This window comes from Palaemon carinicauda, chromosome 31, assembly GCF_036898095.1.
Source record: "Palaemon carinicauda isolate YSFRI2023 chromosome 31, ASM3689809v2, whole genome shotgun sequence".
Taxonomy (NCBI): domain Eukaryota; kingdom Metazoa; phylum Arthropoda; class Malacostraca; order Decapoda; family Palaemonidae; genus Palaemon; species Palaemon carinicauda.
Window position 1 is genome coordinate 1,478,321 of NC_090755.1, and position 18,867 is coordinate 1,497,187.

Consider the following 18,867-nt stretch of genomic DNA (forward strand, 5'->3'; position numbering starts at 1 on the left):
GCGGGTGTGACCACCAGCGCCGACTATCGGCCAGATACCGCATATACTTGTAAACATCTCCAGTTCTTCTCAGTCCCCTAGGTCTCTATCGGGGAGGAAGGGAGGGCCTTTAATTTATATATTCACCGGGTAAGTATATTCAAAAATTTATTTTATAATCAAAATATCATTTTTAAATATTAAACTTAGCCGGTGAATATATAATAGCTGATTCACACCCATGGTGGTGGGTAGAGACCAGTATTAATACAATAAAGGCGTATATGCTCAAGAGTTTTTGACAATTATTCAAAAAACAGACTTAAGTATAGGTACCTGGTAAGGAAGCAAACTCTGATTATTACTCTGCCTCATTAGTCCGCTATTCTCATGAAGCCCAGCGATCCTCTTAGGATGCCGAAAGACTACCAGGATCTGCTATAACCAGGGTGAACACCCCTATAACAGGACCTCATCAATACCCTTAATCTGGGCGCTCTCAAGAAACAATATTTTGACCACCCGCCAAATCAAAAAGATTGCAAAAGACTTCTTAGTCTCCCGTACAACCCAAAATAAGATTAAAAATTTCAAGAGTAGATTAAAAGGATATTGGGATTAAGGGAATGTAGTGGTAGAGCCTTCACCCACTACTGCACTCGCTTCTACGAATGGTCCCAGTGTGTAGCAGTCCTCATAAAGAGTCTGGACATCTTTCAAGTAATATAAAGCGAAAACCGACTTGCCTCTCCAAAAGGTCGCGTCCATAATACTTTTAATGGGTCTATTTTGCTTAAACGCTACAGAAGTTGCTATCGCTCTAACTTCATGAGCCTTGACTTTAAGTAAATTATGATCCTTCTCACTTAATTGAAAGTGTGCCTCCCGAATCAAAAGTCTAATAAAATAAGACCACGCATTCTTAGACATAGGCAAAGAGGGCTTTTTAACGGAGCACCATAAAGCCTCTGAACAACCTCGTCGCGGTTTAGTTCTGGATAAACAAAAATTAAGAGCTCTAACGGGGCACAGCACTCTTTCAACTTCATTCCCCACAATCTCAGAAAGACTGGGGATTTCAAATGATTTAGGCCAAGGACGAGACGGAAGTTCATTCTTGGCCAAAAAAACCAAGTTGAAGAGCGCATACTGCTTTATTAGCGGAGAAACCGATGTTCTTGCTAAAAGCATGTATCTCACTAACCCTTCTAGCCGAAGCCAAGCTCACCAAAAAAAAGTGTCTTGAGGGTAAGATCCTTCAGGGAGGCTGAATTTAATGGTTCAAACCTGTCTGACATAAGGAACTGTAGGACCACGTCCAAGTTCCAAGCAGGAGTCGAAATATGACGCTCCTTGGAAGTCTCGAAAGACTTAAGCAGGTCTTGGAGATCTTTGTTATTAGAAAGATCCAAACCCTTATGCCTGAAAACAGAAGCTAACATGCTTCTGTAGCCTTTAATGGTGGATGCAGAGAGGGAGCGACCGTTTCTCAGATAAGGCAGAAAATTCACAATCTGCGCTACAGAGGCACTTGGAAGAGGAAATAGAGGAGGACTTGCACCAGTCTCTAAATACCTCCCATTTCGACTGATAGATCCTGATGGTAGAGGATCTTCTAGCCCTCGCGATCGCTCTAGCTGCCTCCTTCGAAAACCCTCGAGCTCAAGAGAGTCTTTCGATAGTCTGAAGGCAGTTAGACGAAGCGTGGGGAGGCTTTGATAAAATCTCTTTACGTGAGGCTGTCGCAAGAGATCCATCCGTAACGGCAGACTTCTTGGAACGTCTACCAGCCATAGAAGTACCTCTGTGAACCACCTCTCGCGGGCCAGAGTGGAGCAACCAATGTCAACCTGGTCCCTTCGTGAGAGGTGAACTTCTGCAGCACCTTGTTTAGGATCTTGAAAGGTGGAAAGGCATAAACGTCCAGGTGAGACCAGTCCAGCAGGAAAGCGTCTATGTGGGCTGCCTCTGGATCTGGAACTGGAAAGCAGTAAGTCGAGAGCCTCTTTGTCAGAGAAGTCGCAAAAAGATCTATGGTGGGTTGACCCCATGTCATCCATAGTTTCTCGCACACAGTCTTATGCAACGTCCACTCCATGGAGATGACTTGTCCTCTTCTGCTGAGGCAGTCCGCCAAGACATTCATTTTTCCTTGCACAAATCTCGCCAAAGGAGAGATGTTACTTGCCTTAAATGGAGTTCCTTCTGATCCGTGGATCAAAGACCCGAGCATTCCAGACTGTCCAGTGGAGCTCCCTAACCCAAATCCGATGCATCTGAATACAACACATGGTGTGGGTTCTTGATCGCAAGAGAAAGACCTTCTCGAAGTCTGATGTTGCTGTCCCACCAAGTCAGACATGTCTAGACTGAGTTGGAGATTGGGAAAGAGATACTCTCTAAGCCCTTCTCCTTGTTCCAATGGTTTAGGTGAAATTGGAGAGGGCATAGGTTGAGTCTCCCCAGAGAGATAAACTACTCCAGCAATGAAAGAGTTCCCACGAGGCTAGTTCAAACTCTTACAGAGCAACTGTTTTTCTCTTGCAAGTGAAGGACTTTTAACAGAGCTTGTTCCATTCTTGTTGGAGACGAAAAGGCCCGAAAAATCAGACACTGTATCTCCATTCCCAAATAAAGAATAGTCTGGGATGGGGTACTGTAAGTTACGACTTCTCTACGTTCACTATGAGACCTAGCTCCTTGGTTAGGTATAATGTCCATTAGAGGCTCTCCAGACAGCGATATAATGACGACACCCTGATTAGCCAGTCGTCAAAATAAAGGGAGGCTCTGAATCCTCAAAAAATGTAGAAAGCTTGCTACATTTTGCAAGGGCCTTGTGAAAACAAGAGGAGCAGGAATGAGGCCGAAGTACAGTGCTCGACATTGGTACATTACTTTCCCGTCCACAAACCTGAGATGTTGTTGAAAGTTTGGATGAATCGGGATGTGGAAGTATGCATCCTGAAGGTCGAGAGAGACCATCCAGTAGCCTTCCCTTACTGCTGCCAAGACAGATTTGGTAGTCTTCATCGTGAAGTTTGTCTTGACAATGAACACATTGAGCGCACTTACATCTTAAGTACTCCTGCAGTGAACGTGGCTGCCAGATCATTGGAGCCATCCCTGATAGCCTTGTTCCTGCAGTGAACGTGGCTGTCAGATCATTGGAGCCATCCCTGATAGCCTTGTTCATGCATGACATAATTGTACAGCAATACATTGACAGCTGGAGAGACCTTCTTACTTAAGGCTCCCAGGGACCAATCCAACAAATAAAAACTTCAAACGCTCGAAAAACTCCTAACAGGAGATGGTCTAGCTCTGAAGCCGACCATAAAATCTTGGAGCGTCTCATGGCCAGGCGACGGGGAGAGTCTATGAGGCTTGAGAAGTCTCCCTGGGCAGAGGCAGGAACTCCCAAGCCGAGAACTTCTCCCGTGTCATACCAGACGCTCGCTCTAGAAGCCAGTTTAAAAGGAGGGAAAGCAAAGGCTGTCTCCCCCAAACTCCTCCTGGTGATCAACCAGTCGCCTAGCAAACGTAAAGCTCTAGCGTAAACTCTGACGAAGGCGAACGAGGAGCAGCAGTTACAAAATGGTCCGGAAAAAGATCCTTAAAAATCAGCATGATTTTTTTAAAGTCCATAGAGGGCTGAGCAGCTTTAGGCTCCTCTCCGTCTGACAAAGTCCCCAAAGGAATATCAGTAGGAGGAGGATCAGCAACTTCCTCATCTGAAGGAACCTCGTCCGACAATTGCCGAGTCTCATGAAAAGGAGAGACCTGTCGCGGCGGCAACGCTTGACAGGCAATGTCAACAAGCAAAGGAGCAGCAGTAGCAGTAGAGGAAGCGACGTAACGCCGCTGCTGAAAGGACTGAAATCCTTGTGACTGACCAACAACAACAACTGAAGTTGATTGACGCTCGACGTCACGTCGGAACTGCCTTGACTGCATAGACTGAGCAGGCAAAACAACCTTCGACTGCGGTGATTGACGCACAACGTCAAGTCGAGGCAACTGAGCCGGTCGGCGAACGTCAGGTCGGGGCTGCGGCGGCAGCGGCTGAACGTCAACACGAGACTGTGGCAGCGGCTGAACGTCAACACGAGACTGCGGCAGCGGCTGAAAGTCAACACGAGACTGCAGCGAGGGAGGATCCATGTCACGTGACTGACGTGAAAAACTACTGACATCACGTTTCAAAGTACAAGAAACGTCAGCACTAACGTCAAACGGACGAGTAAATGCTCGTTTGGGCGGCTGACGGCCAGAGTCTCGTTTAGCGTAACGGCGACTCGAAAGCGAAGGTTCATCGTGAACCTGCTCAACGTCATACTTCTCCATAAGGGAGGCAAGCTTAGTCTGCATGTCCTGCAGGACAACCCATTTAGGATCAACGGGAGTCGGAACGGGCCGAGACGACGGTAACGTCTGTGTTGGCAAAACATTGCCTTTACCGCGACCCTCGGACCCCGTGTTACGCTTGCGTTTAATAGGCGAACAGTCTTCCGACGACTGCAAAGGGTCAGAGCTGTCCCAATGGCTACAGCCAGGACGCTGGACCTGTCCTGAAGGGACTGACTTTCGCTTCAAGGGTCTAGAAACCTTGCGCCAAGGTTTCTTTTGCAAAAAGTCTTCGGATGACGAGGAGAACACAGTCTCACCCGTCTTATGGTAAGGGCGATCTTGACGAGAAACGTCCGATACCAAAGAGGGAACGTCTGTACGTTGGTTAAAGCCTCTCGTCCCCTTAAGTCCTACGACATTACTTCTCCCTGGTGCAGGGGAGCCTGAAAGAGGTCTCGGACTAGGGGAGCGACAAGCACGAACAAACGAACCCTCCGCAACACAGAACATGTTTTTTGCACTTACTTCACTGATATCGTATTTTTCAATAATTTCACATTAGGCATAAATAAAACTGATATCTACCTGAAGCACGCAATTCTCCCTTACAACAAAAGGTAATAATTGCGAAATGAGTCGTATAATGTAAGCACATAGTACAAAATGAAACACACATGCAAAAATCAATAAACATATACATATATATCGAATAAAACGGAAATATATAAAGTTAAAAAGGATCAGTGACTGGGGAGGAGACTAAACACTAGTTCACTAAAGACTACGTTTTCAATCTCTCACCGTACAGTGCCTTGGGACGAGAATAAAAACTAAAAACGTTTTATCCTCTCTCCCCGTACAGAGACTTGAGACGAGAGTAAAAAACTGAATCAAGAACAACGTTACTCGCTCCCAAACTCCTTGTACAGAGACTTGGGACGAGAATAAAGATCGGATCGTTCTCTCTTTCTCTTTCTCTCTCTCTCTTGTCACACACAAGAGAATTGCCCACTCACCCTTCGTCAATAAACAGGTTATTTGACCAAAGGAAAAAACTGAAAGGACTAAGAAATTGAAAATTAACAAGTTCCTTTAAATTAGTATCTAAAACACTTCAGTTTGCAAGAAGAATGAACAAAACGTCAAAATCGATTTACTCTTTCTGCAAAGTGAAACCGTGATTCTCTCTTTCTCTATCGTAACGATAGAGCGCAAACTGCGTAGCATAAATAAACCAAACGTTAGTTCATCTTTGAAAAAAAAAGCACGAAGACTATTCAAAGAATATATTTCTTAAAATATTTTCTAAAAAATATTCATTTCAAACTCTTACAGAGCAATTGATTTAAACTTAACAAAAATAAAAGTTGAATGGGCTCAACGTTGTTTAACTTCGTTTTCCAAGTTAGGACCGCCTACAAGGAATAGGTAAAGGCCGCATATAAACAAAACATAAAATTTATCTTGATGTTTAGTATAAATGGAAAGCTAATCGAAGAGGCCTAATAAAGGCGGGTGAGATATAAAAAATATAGAGGAAAATCTATAAATATCAACAATAATTTATAACGTGATAAAATAATTACTAAAAGCCATAAACACACTTCCGTACACTGAGGGAAGAGTTGGCCATCTTTACTCCATGGAAAAACCAGAGATAAAAGCAAGGGCAAAACACTTTTCCTCTCCTTTCAAAAGCATTTCTTTTGAAGATAGTATTGAATAATCCAACACGGCGAAAGCAATAAAACCAAAACCAAGTACTTCACCAATTCGGTAGAAAACTCGAGGTCATAAAGCGAGTGGAACCAACTTGTCGACAAGACCGACAGAGAAGAACTGGAGATGTTTACAAGTATATGCGGTATCTGGCCGATAGTCGGCGCTGGTGGTCACACCCGCAACCTTCACGGCGATCGCTCGCGAGTTTTTGGAATCTGTCGAGCCGTCGGAGACGTCAGCTATTATATATTCACCGGCTAAGTTTAATATTTAAAAATAATGATTAAATGCCAAATTAACACTATTAACAGCTTACAACTTTTATAAAATATTTCATAGATACAAATTCATCAGGGCAACACATTCGCGTGCCTAGGCCTGACTTATACCCAATCTCAGGCGCGAAACCTCCCGATAACGTAGCTTTTTCAACCGGCACAGGTGTCATTTTACAAGCCTTAACAGTCCTTATAGGCAGGGGGGTTACAACAGGGACACCCTTGAGGTCACTAACACTGCTGGTATAGCCACGCCTTTCACCACTGGCACCACAATACTGATTTTTAAATGGATATTGAAATGATAAATTTAGAAATTTTTTGTGTGCATTTTGGCAATTTCATTTAGTGTAAAGTTTGATAGACATCAGTCAATGGACTGTCTCGTGACCTTGTCCTTTTATTCTAGATTTGTGTTCCACCCTACACTCAATAGGGAACTACAGTGAACCAGTTGGCAAACAAGTGCTTTCAACACAATCAATGAGGAACCAAAACCAGGATAACAAAAGCCACTAACACAAATCCTGCTCAATGGCATGGCTCTGAGTACTCAAGCAATTGATTGAAATGCTACCTGTTTTTTCCATGAAATCAGGAACTTCTGTATATGTGCATTGTGTGATTGAAGTTCCAAAAACAATTGCCTTATGAAAGTACCCTTTCTACTCTTTGGTAGGTAGTAGTTTGCTAAGGCCATCAGCCACCCGCTGAGATACTACCGCTAGAGTGTTATTGGGTCCTTTGACTGGCTAGACAGTATTACATTGGATCCTTCGCTCTGGTTACGGCTCATTTTCCCTTTGCCAACACATACACCGAATAGTCTGGCTCATTCTTTATATATTCTCCTCTGTCCTCATATACCTGACATCACTGAGATTACCAAACAATTCTTTTTCACTCAACGGGTTAACTACTGCCTTGTAATTGTTCAGTGGCTACTTTACTCTGGGTAAAGGTAGAAGAGACTCTTTAGCTATGGCAAGCAGCTCTTCTAGGAGGACGCTCCAAAATCAAACCATTATTCTTGTCTTGGGTAGTGTCATAGCCTCTGTACATTGATCTTCCACTGTCCTGGGGTAGAGTTCTCTTGCTTGAAGGTACACTTGGGTACAGTAATCTATCTTATTTCTCTTCCTGTTTTTATAGTTTATATATGAAAGATTTATTTCAATGTTGTTACTGTTATAAAAAATATTTTATTTTAATTGCTCATTACTTCTTTTGTAGTTTATTTACTTTCTTATTTCCTTTCCTCACTGGGGTACTGCTCTGTTGGAGCCCTAAGGCTTATAGCATCCTGCTTTTTCAACTAGGGTTGTAGCTCAGCAAGTAATAATAATAATAATAATAATAATAATAATAATAATGATAACTGCAGTGCCAAACTGTAAAAACCCAAACTGAAGACAATTCTCATATCTCCTTTTTAAGGGCACTGTGAAAGGGAGATGTTGACTGTGGAAACATTAACAGTTTGTGAAATTGATTCATGGTGGGTTATTGCACTGTACTGAGAGCTTGTTTGAGGAGTGCATACTACACAAACTGGGTATATTGTAATTCCTGGTGTCTCTTTTGCAAAAGCATATACTATTGTAATTTTTAAATATTTCACTATATAACTCATTTGGTTATAGTCTGTGTTTAATGGTCTGTAGTTTCATTGCAAAATGTATGGGGTTTTATAATTTGCATGTCTATTGTATCTGGTTTAATGGGATTCTGTTCTTTTCAACCTTGATATTTTGTCACTTTTGTTAATGATATACTGCTAGTTAGTAGGATATTAGATTTTGTTATTTTTTGCATTACAAAATGACAAATTTGAAAATAATTTGTATTTTCTAACTATACAAAACTGGAGCTCTTTACAAAACAGATATATTCGGAAGATAGCTGAAACTAGCCGTTACGTTTTTTGCAAGGTGTAATTACCCTCTGCTACTTAGCAGAGGGGGGGAGAGGGGGTAGACCATCAACCCTGCTCACACCTGCACTAGTAACAGACTGTCACTGTAATTGCGGCAGGACTTCCAAAGGAAGATGATGGCGGGACCAGTAGGTGTAAAGCGCTCCAGGTTTGTATAGTTAAGGAAAATACAAATTATTTCCAAATTTGACATTTACTCTAACACTACAGTACTACATATACAAACCATTTCGCTCTTTACAGTGGAGACTCACTCCATGGTGGGTGGAAGTCCAAGCACCAACTGGCTGGTGACTGACCAGGAATGTTACTCTGTGCTTTGCACGAGCTGTTTTAGAGGCACCCTGACACCTCGTTGACTCTCGTGGGTTAACAGCTTGAGGAATCCATGCTAGGTGTATGAATTTAGCAATGTGACTTAACCAGGTAAGCCTGAAATCGGAGCTAAATTCCACACTTAACCTAACATTGCCCAACTTCAAATCGCTTGGAGATCAGGGACATAACAAATATATACACATATATCAGGTTACACAAGGGACAATGATACCCACCAACAGTTTGAGGTCAGCTTGTAGAGTTCCTCGGATAATGGACCACAAGAGAGGGGAGAATGAATTGGACAATTCCTCGGATACTGGACCCAAGAGAGGGAAGAATGAATTGGACACTTCCTCGGATACTGACCCCAAGAGAGGGGAGAATGAATTGGAGAGTTCCTCGGATACTGGACCCCAAGAGAGGGGAGAATGAAACAGAAGGGCCCTGTCACTCACACATTTATTCTAGTCTTATTCATGGGCACTGAATGCAGTTTGCCATTTCCACATGCCTGCTTGTAGTTCTTGCATCACAGAGAAATTCTTTTTGAATGCCATTGATGTACAGTACTGACACCCATGACGACATGAGCTAGGGGTCTCGACAACCAGGTGAGGAGCCTAGTTGTATGACTCCCTCAATCACTTGCCTAATCCAGGAAGAGATGGGTTCTTCATGACCTTCCTTTCAACCCTTCCTGTGCTCACATACAGCCTGGTGATCTGAGGGATGGCTGTAAAAGTTCTTTTGAGATATTTCCTCAGTGCCCTTACAGGGCAGAGTAACAGCTGATCAGAGTCACCTGTTACAAAACAAAGACTCTCAATTTGCAAGAACACTAATCTAGGATCCACTACAGCCGGATTTTGAGCCTTAACCACAAACTCAGGGACAAAACCAAGTGTAACTTGCCCCCTTCCTCTTGAATGTCCGATGACGTAGGATAGACCATGTAGCTCCCTGATTCTCTTTGAAGTGGCTAGGGTTAACAAAAAAAACCGTCCTCCGTCCATTGAGGTGTTGCGTAACCTCATCACCTCTTTCCTAAGCACCTGACGATGGAATTTTAAAATGAAAGCATCACGCCTTCTCATAATCCAGTTGATCCACTGGTTGGCAATGTTTTGCGTCAGGAACTCCAGTGTCCTAGCTCCTGAGAGGAGGAAAGCTGACATACCCTACCTCTTCTGGGTAGTGGAGAAATCTTCGTTCTTCACGAGATAGCCCACTGACCCCAACCAGTAGTCAAGCCATGAAACGGATTGCAGAGTGCACTTCGCAACCCATGACATGTTGGCAGCATCCGCTGCAGAGAAGTTCACTGGCAACGTCGCTAATCAAGCATGCGAACCAGAATAGCCGGATCCAAGGGTAGCACAGAGGGATCGTCCTCCACTATCCTTATTACTTCCTCTGACGCACGTACGGCGAAGGAAGTAAAAGAGACAAATTCACAGACTAGAGGCACTGTGATGCTCCCGCCACCTGGGCATAAGCCCTCTTCTTTCTGCCTTGACCCCCTTGACTAAGGTAAAGCTACCCTAGTCTTGGTGGGTCTCAGAGTGTCATAGAAGAGGTCTAGGACAGTGTTCTTGCCCTCCGCTGGAACTTGATCTGGTTCCCACAAGGAATTAATCGTCCTCATGCAAGAGAGGACTTGCAGAAAGAAAGACATGATCAGCATCTTTCTGTTCCAAGGGGGAGACCTTGGGGCTGGTGGACACAGGCAGCACCCAATCAGTGCTCCGGTCCATTGTCAGAGGGTTCTTCCTCCTACTAGCTCGACCCATAGCAGTCCGGGGAGGGTACAGATCATCAACCAAGGTCCTTCTTACAGAGAAATGAGCCCTTGGAGGGAGGCCACTGTATTCCGGTCTTTGAGAAACGGACACTGAAGCCACCTGGCCTTCCCCTTGAACTTCTTGCTCAGCCCTAGTGCCAGCTCTTGGGAATGGTCTTAGTGTCCTTCCTTTCACACGGACGGACGTTGAAGTCTGCGAAAAGGGAGGAACTCTCTTTCCTCTCTGCCCCCTTCAGAGGAAGTGGGAGGAGCAGGCTCTGCTGCTGCAGCAGAATTCTCTGGTTGGGCTACCTCTATAGGCGATAGCCTATAGTTGTCTGAGAACGATACATCCCTGGAAGACCTAAATCCCATGCTGGTTCTTGGATGAACCAAATTCCAAGGACTGGAAGTCCCTTCCCTATGACAGCTTTTCCTCTTCTGTGGGAATATGGGAATCCGCCTCCCCAGCTTCTCCCAGATCGGATCCTAGCCAATGGAAGAGGCCTTGTTAGTCAGATACCTCTCATACCTGGAGGATTTCTGAGGAGGAGGAGGTTTTGGGGCACCAAGAGGAGGAACCTGCCTACTAGAGCTGTTCGCCTAGGCCTCCAATCCCCTTGAAGGAACTCAAAACCTCCAGTGGGATGGTTGGAGTGTCCGGAGGTGGAAAAGTTGGGAGGAAGATTGGACGATCCGGCAACCGCCTGCTTCACTGCCTGAACTAGGTCCAGGAAGTTCAGGAACCATGGTGTGTCCTTCGAGAACGGTACTGCTCCTGAATGAGCAGCATGAGCGTGTTTCCTTGACTTTGGTGGAGTGTCAAGGAACAGTAGAGCTAGAGAGGATGACATCTTATGCTCTTCCCTAAACTCAGTACCCTAGGGAAGAGAGTGCCGTCAGTGTGACTACTTGGCCAAAAAGAAGGAGGAGGCAAAGCCCCCTTACCGTGTGAGGGAACTTGGTTTTCAACTTGGAAGGAATACCAATGGCGAGGTGAAGCTTAATGAGCTCTAGCGAATGCACCCTCATCAGTGCCCACAGATAAGGTGTTGTTTACCAGTGGTTGGCTAGCTAACAGTGTGTAGTAAGCTGAGGCACTAGCGAGGCAAAGGCCATCTCTCTTGCAGGCGAAAGAATGATCAACACCTGTGGCCGCTGTTGGAAGCTCCCCCCCCCAAAGCGGAAAGATTGCTGAACAGTGGCCAGTGGAGGGTAACTCTCCCTCGGAAAAGGAAGTTGTCTAGCCCTTGGAGGCAGACCTCCGGACAGCTCACTTAGCTTCCCAACCCCCCGCTAATCAAGCCCAGACAGAAGATCCACATCATGAACTGTCTTTGGAACATAACCAAAGCTAGTCCCAGAGTTCATACCTGAGGGAGCCGCCAAACAAGTAACTTTGAGAAATACTTGTCAGCAACTGCTTACGCCCACCCGCCAAAGCAGAACGAACATTAGGGCGAACAGGTGCTGAGGTCGAGATGGTCGGGCACGCAAGAGACTCTTTTGGCGTGAGACCTAAGGAGTGTCGAGGGGGATGATGGAAATCAACCCCTTGGGAGGTTGTACGCTCCCGCTGAGTACCCAACCAAAAGACCTTGAGAAGCCTTTCCTTACATGGAGACCCTGTAAGCCCCAACACCGCGTCAGTGAAAAGAGAGTCCCTTACGACGGCGGCCGGCGCTGCTTCACTAGGAGAAGTAACAGAGGCCACCGGACCACAGGGCTGTCTTGGAGGCAGATGGGCATCACTCATACTCAACCAACTCCCAGGGGAAGCCAACCAAGCAGTCAGAATGGCAAGGTCTAGCCGACAGAGTCCGATGGCAAGGTTTCTTCCCTTTCAAGGATTAATCCGAAGGGGAAGAATCCCCCTTCTCCTTCTTCCGTGGCCTACTAAACCTCGTCTATTGGAAGGGGGACCACTCCCTACACTCGTCACAAGAAGACTCCTGCAAGCAGGAGTGACCTCTACATGCAAGACAGAGACCATGAGGATCGGTCTCAATTGCCGAAATAAAGATGCCACAACAGCACCCTTCGATGACGGACAAGCCCACATGGTTTTGATCTCCATGGACAGACACACCTGTAAAAGAAAAAGTAAGGAAAGTTTTTAGCTTTTGTGCTAGCTCTTTCATTGTATTTGAATGATTAAGGTTTTTACGGAAGAGAAAACTTAATGGCTAGTTTCAGCTATTGATAAAATAAATCTCTACGGTAAAGAGCGTAATGGTTTGTATATAGTGTCAGAATAAATTAATACTTTTTCATTATTTTCATTAATTTTATTCTTACAGGAACTGACCCAGATTCCTCAATAATTTTTCAAGTCAGTGAACTACAATTTTGTAATTCAATGCCCGAAAGAAATCTAACCTGAAATTTATATAACTTGTTGGGTGCTCTTGCCTAGAACCAAAACAAGGAGTAGTGCACAGTATCATAAAGTACAGGTATAGTATTTCCTGGAGCCATGGAGTTAGATGTGGGTTGGTCGTGCTCATTAACCAGTTAGTAAATCTGCATGCTATATCTGGCTGCAGCCTGTTAACCTATTACAGCGTCACCACAGCAGACACTGGACCTGGAACTGGGAATTTTGGGTGAGAGATAGCCTAGTTATTAGCTCCTACAACAAAGTAATGGAAGGCCTACCTGAAAGACCTAAAAAGAATCCTTCCTTGGGTCAAACTCATCATTAGCGGTCTGCATAGACACAATTGAAGATTCTCCAACTTCCAGTGGTGTATGGCTAACACTGGGAGAACCCCACACACCATCAAAACCTGAATAGCCTACCGATGTAGATGTGAGGGTTCCTTGCTCCTGATGCATACTCCCTGGAGACCAAGCCAGGGGCATATGCAAAGGGTCTACTGTGTCTTCTAGGGTGTTGCCAAGACAGACCCCAGAGAAGGCTTAGCTCTCTTCTTCCCTTTCAGGGCATATGTTTTCCAATGCACAGGAAGCCACAACTTACACTTGGCACATGAATATGATTTCAAACAATTATGCTCCCACCAAGATGCACAGAGAGAATGTGGATCTAGTCAGTTTACTCATTAACCAGTTGCAATGTTCATCCTTTCCCTGGAAAGTAAAAATCTCTAGCTTCACATCCATTACAGCCATTAACAATTAGCATTAACTTCCTGTAAGATAATAAAAAAGTTGGGATAAGTGCTCAATGATATGTCTGTACTCGTTGCAGCCAAAATTCAAAGTGAGGCTCTTCTGACAGGTAGTGGGGCAGGATTTCTCCCTGATGTCGTTCCAGCATATGCCAAAATCATTTCCCCTCTTTAAAAGATGAAAGATTTGTATACACATAGGAACAAATATTTTACAAAACCATTTGTAGATTACATATTCATAATGCAGTTATTACAGGTCAATTCATATATAAATTACAATTGGGGATACTTATCTCCTAATGAATAAAGAACAGTCCTTTGAGATTATCTAATAACAAAAGTGACAACAAATGAAATACTCACAGCAGAAAGAGCAAGGATCCTTCTTCTCTTCCAAAATCTGTCAGGTCCTCTTGCTCGAGCAAACAAAGTTGGGGACACAATAACCATTCTGTTTAGGTGACTTTAACTCTAAATCCTCAAACAAGAGAGTATGTACACAGTAAGGATCACAGATGATAAATTGAGATTAGTCTGTAATAAAAAATTCAAGTCAAAACATGAAAAATAGAATTACAGTACAGTTTATGGAACAATAAATTATCTAAAATGCCCTTTCCCGAATAAATTTATCTAATGGTTACACCATTGTTGAAAATTCAAAAGCTTCAACATATTTTAACCATACCAGAGAAGGTTTTATACATCCTTATCCACAACTACAATTAGAAAAAGTCATGTCAAAACAGTAATGTAATAACTTATTACCAACATATCTACATATACTGTATGTACATTGCTTAGTGTTAGTTGGTGGGGATAGCTTTCAATAGCTTTATAAAATGCCTATCCCTTATGATAGGAGAGAGGCTTATATTACTGTATACAGCAACACTGTTTCATTGACCCTGTAATAACAAATGCACGACTACAATACTCAACTCAAATAGTTTGCCATTGGGCAAGTCAGTTTACAGCACAGTATTTTGACCCAGCATGTCCTGGACTATTTTTGTTTGTCTGTCGCTTACTGTGTCAACATCAGCTCTGGGTCTGGATTACTGACTGATTCTATGTCTTGTGACCTCATACTATAGTTTTGACAAGGTCACCGAGAAGAATTGGCCACATACACCTTATGACGTCATGACATGCTTCTACCAATCACGAGTTTCCGCTTAGTGCAAGCACAACTTATGTTGTTCAACAAAAATTCCAGTAGATTTTGGCTTTTAACTTATTTCTTAATGCTTTTAATAATTCCTACAATTATCTATCACAGAAATATAACACTGGTATCTATAACTAAAGTGAAAATCTATCAAAAATACACAATTATTTCCAGAATTCAGTCTGACGGAAGCAAAACAAATGTCCTCCTCCTCAGTCCTCATCAGCTCTTCTGTCTCTTTGCAACTCTCGCTGCAGTCAGATACCTAGCAGAGGCTCTCTCAAATCCTTCTTACCTTCTGCCACCGGGCTATTCACGTTCCCTTTTTTATCACCAATTCTCTGCATACAGTATTCTCTTAAATACTCTCTCGTTCACACATTTATATTATTCTTTTTATCATATTCTTCTTCTTCTTTGTCTACATCTTTTCCCACTTCTATGTGGGGTCGATGTTTCTGGTCTGCTTTCTCCATCTACCTCTGTTCCACACTTCATCACCATTTAATCCCTTTGATCGAAGGTCATCCTTAATACAGTTCATCCACAACTTCTGTTTCATAATACTTCGACCTCTCTTTTCTATGCTTCACACTTTGCTCCTTGCATTCCCGTAATTCATCGTTCACTTCATTTATCTCTCACCTCAGCTCCTTGCCGCCTACTCTTCCCACATTCTTGCCATTTGTACTTCTTTTCCCCTTTCATGTTTTCCCCGATTCCTTTCATTGCCTTTTCCTCTTTACCTTGTAATTTTCCTTACCAAATCTGCTTTTCCAAGGACACCCTTCTTGTTTCAAAGCCTATTGTTCTCGTATCTCGTAAATCATAACCTTCGTAACACCTGCCATCGCCCTTTCATCCTCCCCTCCAGGTACTCCAGACCACCTACCCCTCCACCCATCATGTCTCGATCGCTGCATTCAAATCCAACTGTTTTGTTCTTTTTATTTCTTTCACTTTTCTCTCTGGTTTTTATTACTTCGTTCCTTCAACTTATCAGCTCTCTTTTACTTAGCTAATATGTTATTTTCACTAGTAAAATAAATTTTTGAATATACTTACCCGATAATCATGTAGCTGTCAACTCCGTTGCCCGACAGAATTCTACGGGAGGGATACGCCAGCTATCACTATACTAGAAGGGGGTGTACTCACCAGCGCCACCTGTGGCCAGGTACTGCAGTACTTCTTGTTGACACCACCTCACTTTTTCCTCGGTCCACTGGTTCTCTATGGGGAGGAAGGGCGGGTCAATTAAATCATGATTATCGGGTAAGTATATTCAAAAATTTATTTTACTAATGAAAATAACATTTTTCAATATTAAACTTACCCGATAATCATGTAGCTGATTCACACCCAGGGGGGTGGGTGAAAACCAGTGTACATGACTAAAGGATAGCTAAGTATCCCGTATTTCATATAATCAGTTATTTCAGAATAACAATGAAATAATAAGTACCTGGTAAGGAAGTCGACTTGAACCGTTACTCTGCCTTTATTAAGTTCGTCTTCCTTACTGAGCGCAGCGTTCCTCTTAGGAGGCTGAATCAACTCTAAGGTGCTAAAGTATATAGGGCTGCAACCCCTACTAAAGGACCTCTACACAACCTCTAACCCAGGCGCTTCTCAAGAATGAATTGACCACCCGCCAAATCAAAAGGATGCGGAAGGCTTCTTAGCCTACCGTAACAACCATAAAAACAACAATAAAAGCATTCAAGAGAAAGGTTAAAAAAGGTTATGGGATTAAGGGAATGTAGTGGCTGAGCCCTCACCTACTACTGCACTCGCTGCTACGAATGGTCCCAGGGTGTAGCAGTTCTCGTAAAGAGACTGGACATCTTTAAGATAAAATGATGCAAACACTGACTTGCTCCTCCAATAAGTTGCATCCATTATGCTCTGCAGAGAACGGTTCTTATTAAAGGCCATCGAAGTGGCTACGGCTCTCACTTCGTGGGTCCTTACCTTCAGCAAAGCAAGGTCTTCCTCCTTCATATGAGAATGGGCTTCTCTAATCAGAAGCCTTATATAATACGAAAGTCCGTTTTTGGACATGGGCATCGAAGGTTTCTTGATTGCACACCATAAGGCTTCTGACTGTCCTCGTATAGGTTTTGACCTATTAAGATAATATTTCAGAGCTCTGACAGGGCAAAGAACTCTTTCTAGCTCGTTACCTACCATGTTGGAAAGGCTAGGAATTTCAAACGATCTAGGCCAAGGACGTGAAGGAAGTTCATTCTTAGCTAAAAATCCGAGCTGTAAAGAACATGTTGCAGATTCGGATGTGAACCCAATGTTCTTGCTGAAGGCATGAACCTCACTGACTCTTTTAGCTGTTGCAAGGCAGACGAGGAAAAGAGTCTTGAGGGTAAGGTCCTTGAAGGAAGCTGACTGGAGAGGTTCGAACCTAGGCGACATAAGGAACCTTAAGACTACGTCTAAATTCCAGCCTGGAGTGGGTAAACGACGTTCTTTAGCAGTCTCAAAAGACTTAAGGATGTCTTGAAGGTCCTTGTTGGAAGAAAGGTCCAAACCTCTGTGGCGGAGAACTGAAGCCAACATACTCCTGTACCCTTTAATCGTAGAAGCCGAAAGGGATCTCTCATTCCTTAGATGTAATAGGAAGTCAGCTATTTGGGTTACAGAGGTATTGGTGGATGAAACTGCATTGGCTCTACACCAGCTCCGGAAGACTTCCCACTTGGATTGGTAGACTCTACGAGTGGATACCCTCCTTGCTCTGGCAATCGCACTGGCTGCCTCCTTCGAAAAGCCTCTAGCTCTAGCGAATCTTTCGACAGTCTGAAGGCAGTCAGCCGAAGAGCGTGGAGGTTTGGGTGCAACTTGTCTACGTGAGGTTGACGTAGAAGGTCCACTCTTAGAGGAAGAGTCCTGGGGATGTCGACCAGCCATTGTAGTACCTCTGTGAACCATTCTCTTGCAGGCCAAAGGGGAGCAACCAGCGTCAGCCGTGTCCCTTCGTGCGAGATGAACTTTTGAATGACTCTGTTGATGATCTTGAACGGTGGGAATGCGTAAAGGTCGAGATGGGACCAATTCAGCAGAAAAGCATCCACATGAACTGCTGCTGGGTCTGGAACTGGGGAACAGTACAAAGGAAGTCTCTTGGTCATGGAGGTGGCAAACAGATCTATTGTAGGCTGACCCCACAAGGTCCAAATTCTGTTGCACACGCTCTTGTGAAGGGTCCATTCCGTGGGGATGACCTGATCTTTTCTGCTTAGGCGATCTGCTGAGACGTTCATGTTGCCCTGAATGAACCTCGTTACTAGGGTGAGGTTTAGACTTCTTGACCAAATGAGGAGGTCCCTTGCGATCTCGTACAGGTTCCTCGAATGGGTCCCTCCCTGCTTGGAGATGTAAGCTAAGGCTGTGGTGTTGTCGGAGTTCACCTCCACCACCTTGCCTAGCAGGAGGGACTTGAAGTTCAATAGGGCCAAATGAACTGCCAGGAGCTCCTTGCAGTTGATGTGGAGCGTTACCTGTTCCTTGTTCCACGTTCCCGAGCATTCCTGTCCGTTCAAGGTCGCGCCCCAGCCCGAGTCTGATGCATCCGAGAAGAGATGAAGATTGGGGGTCTGAATCGCTAACGATAGGCCCTCTTTGAGAAGGAGGTTGGTCTTCCACCACAAGAGAGTGGTCTTCATCTCTTTGGTGACCGGGATAGAGACTTCTTCGAGCGTCAAATCCTTGTCCCAATGAGCTGCTAGATGGAATTGAAGAGGGCGAAGGTGGAGTCTCCCTAACTCGACGAACAGGGCTAACGATGACAGGGTCCCTGTGAGACTCATCCACTGTCTCACCGAGCAACTGCTCCTCTTCAGCATGCTCAGGATGCAATCTAGGGCTTGGCTTATCCTTGGGGCCGATGGAAAAGCCCGAAAATCCTGACTCCGAATCTCCATTCCCAGGTAAACAATGGATTGGGAGGGAATGAGCTGGGACTTTTCGAAGTTGACTAACAGACCCAGTTCCTTGATCAAGTCCAAAGTCCAGTTGAGACTCTCCAGACAGCGACGACTCGTGGAGGCTCTCAACAGCCAGTCGTCTAAGTAAAGGGAGGCTCTGATGTCGGATAAGTGGAGGAATTTTGCAATATTCCTCATCAGAAGCGTAAACACCATAGGAGCTGTGCTTAGGCCAAAACACAGGGCTTGGAA

The 18,867-nt window shown here is 44.3% G+C and overlaps 1 protein-coding gene across 1 annotated transcript in view; it reads right to left on the reverse strand.

The window, feature by feature from the left end:
• mRpL20 (mitochondrial ribosomal protein L20) overlaps positions 1–18,867 on the reverse strand; it is a 66,748-nt gene that overhangs the window by 31,947 nt on the left and 15,934 nt on the right. The window contains exon 2 of the mRNA XM_068354738.1: positions 13,867–14,037. Within this exon, the coding sequence (XP_068210839.1) occupies positions 13,867–13,953 (87 nt within the window). The 5' untranslated portion in view covers positions 13,954–14,037. The remainder of the gene's footprint in view (positions 1–13,866; positions 14,038–18,867) is intronic.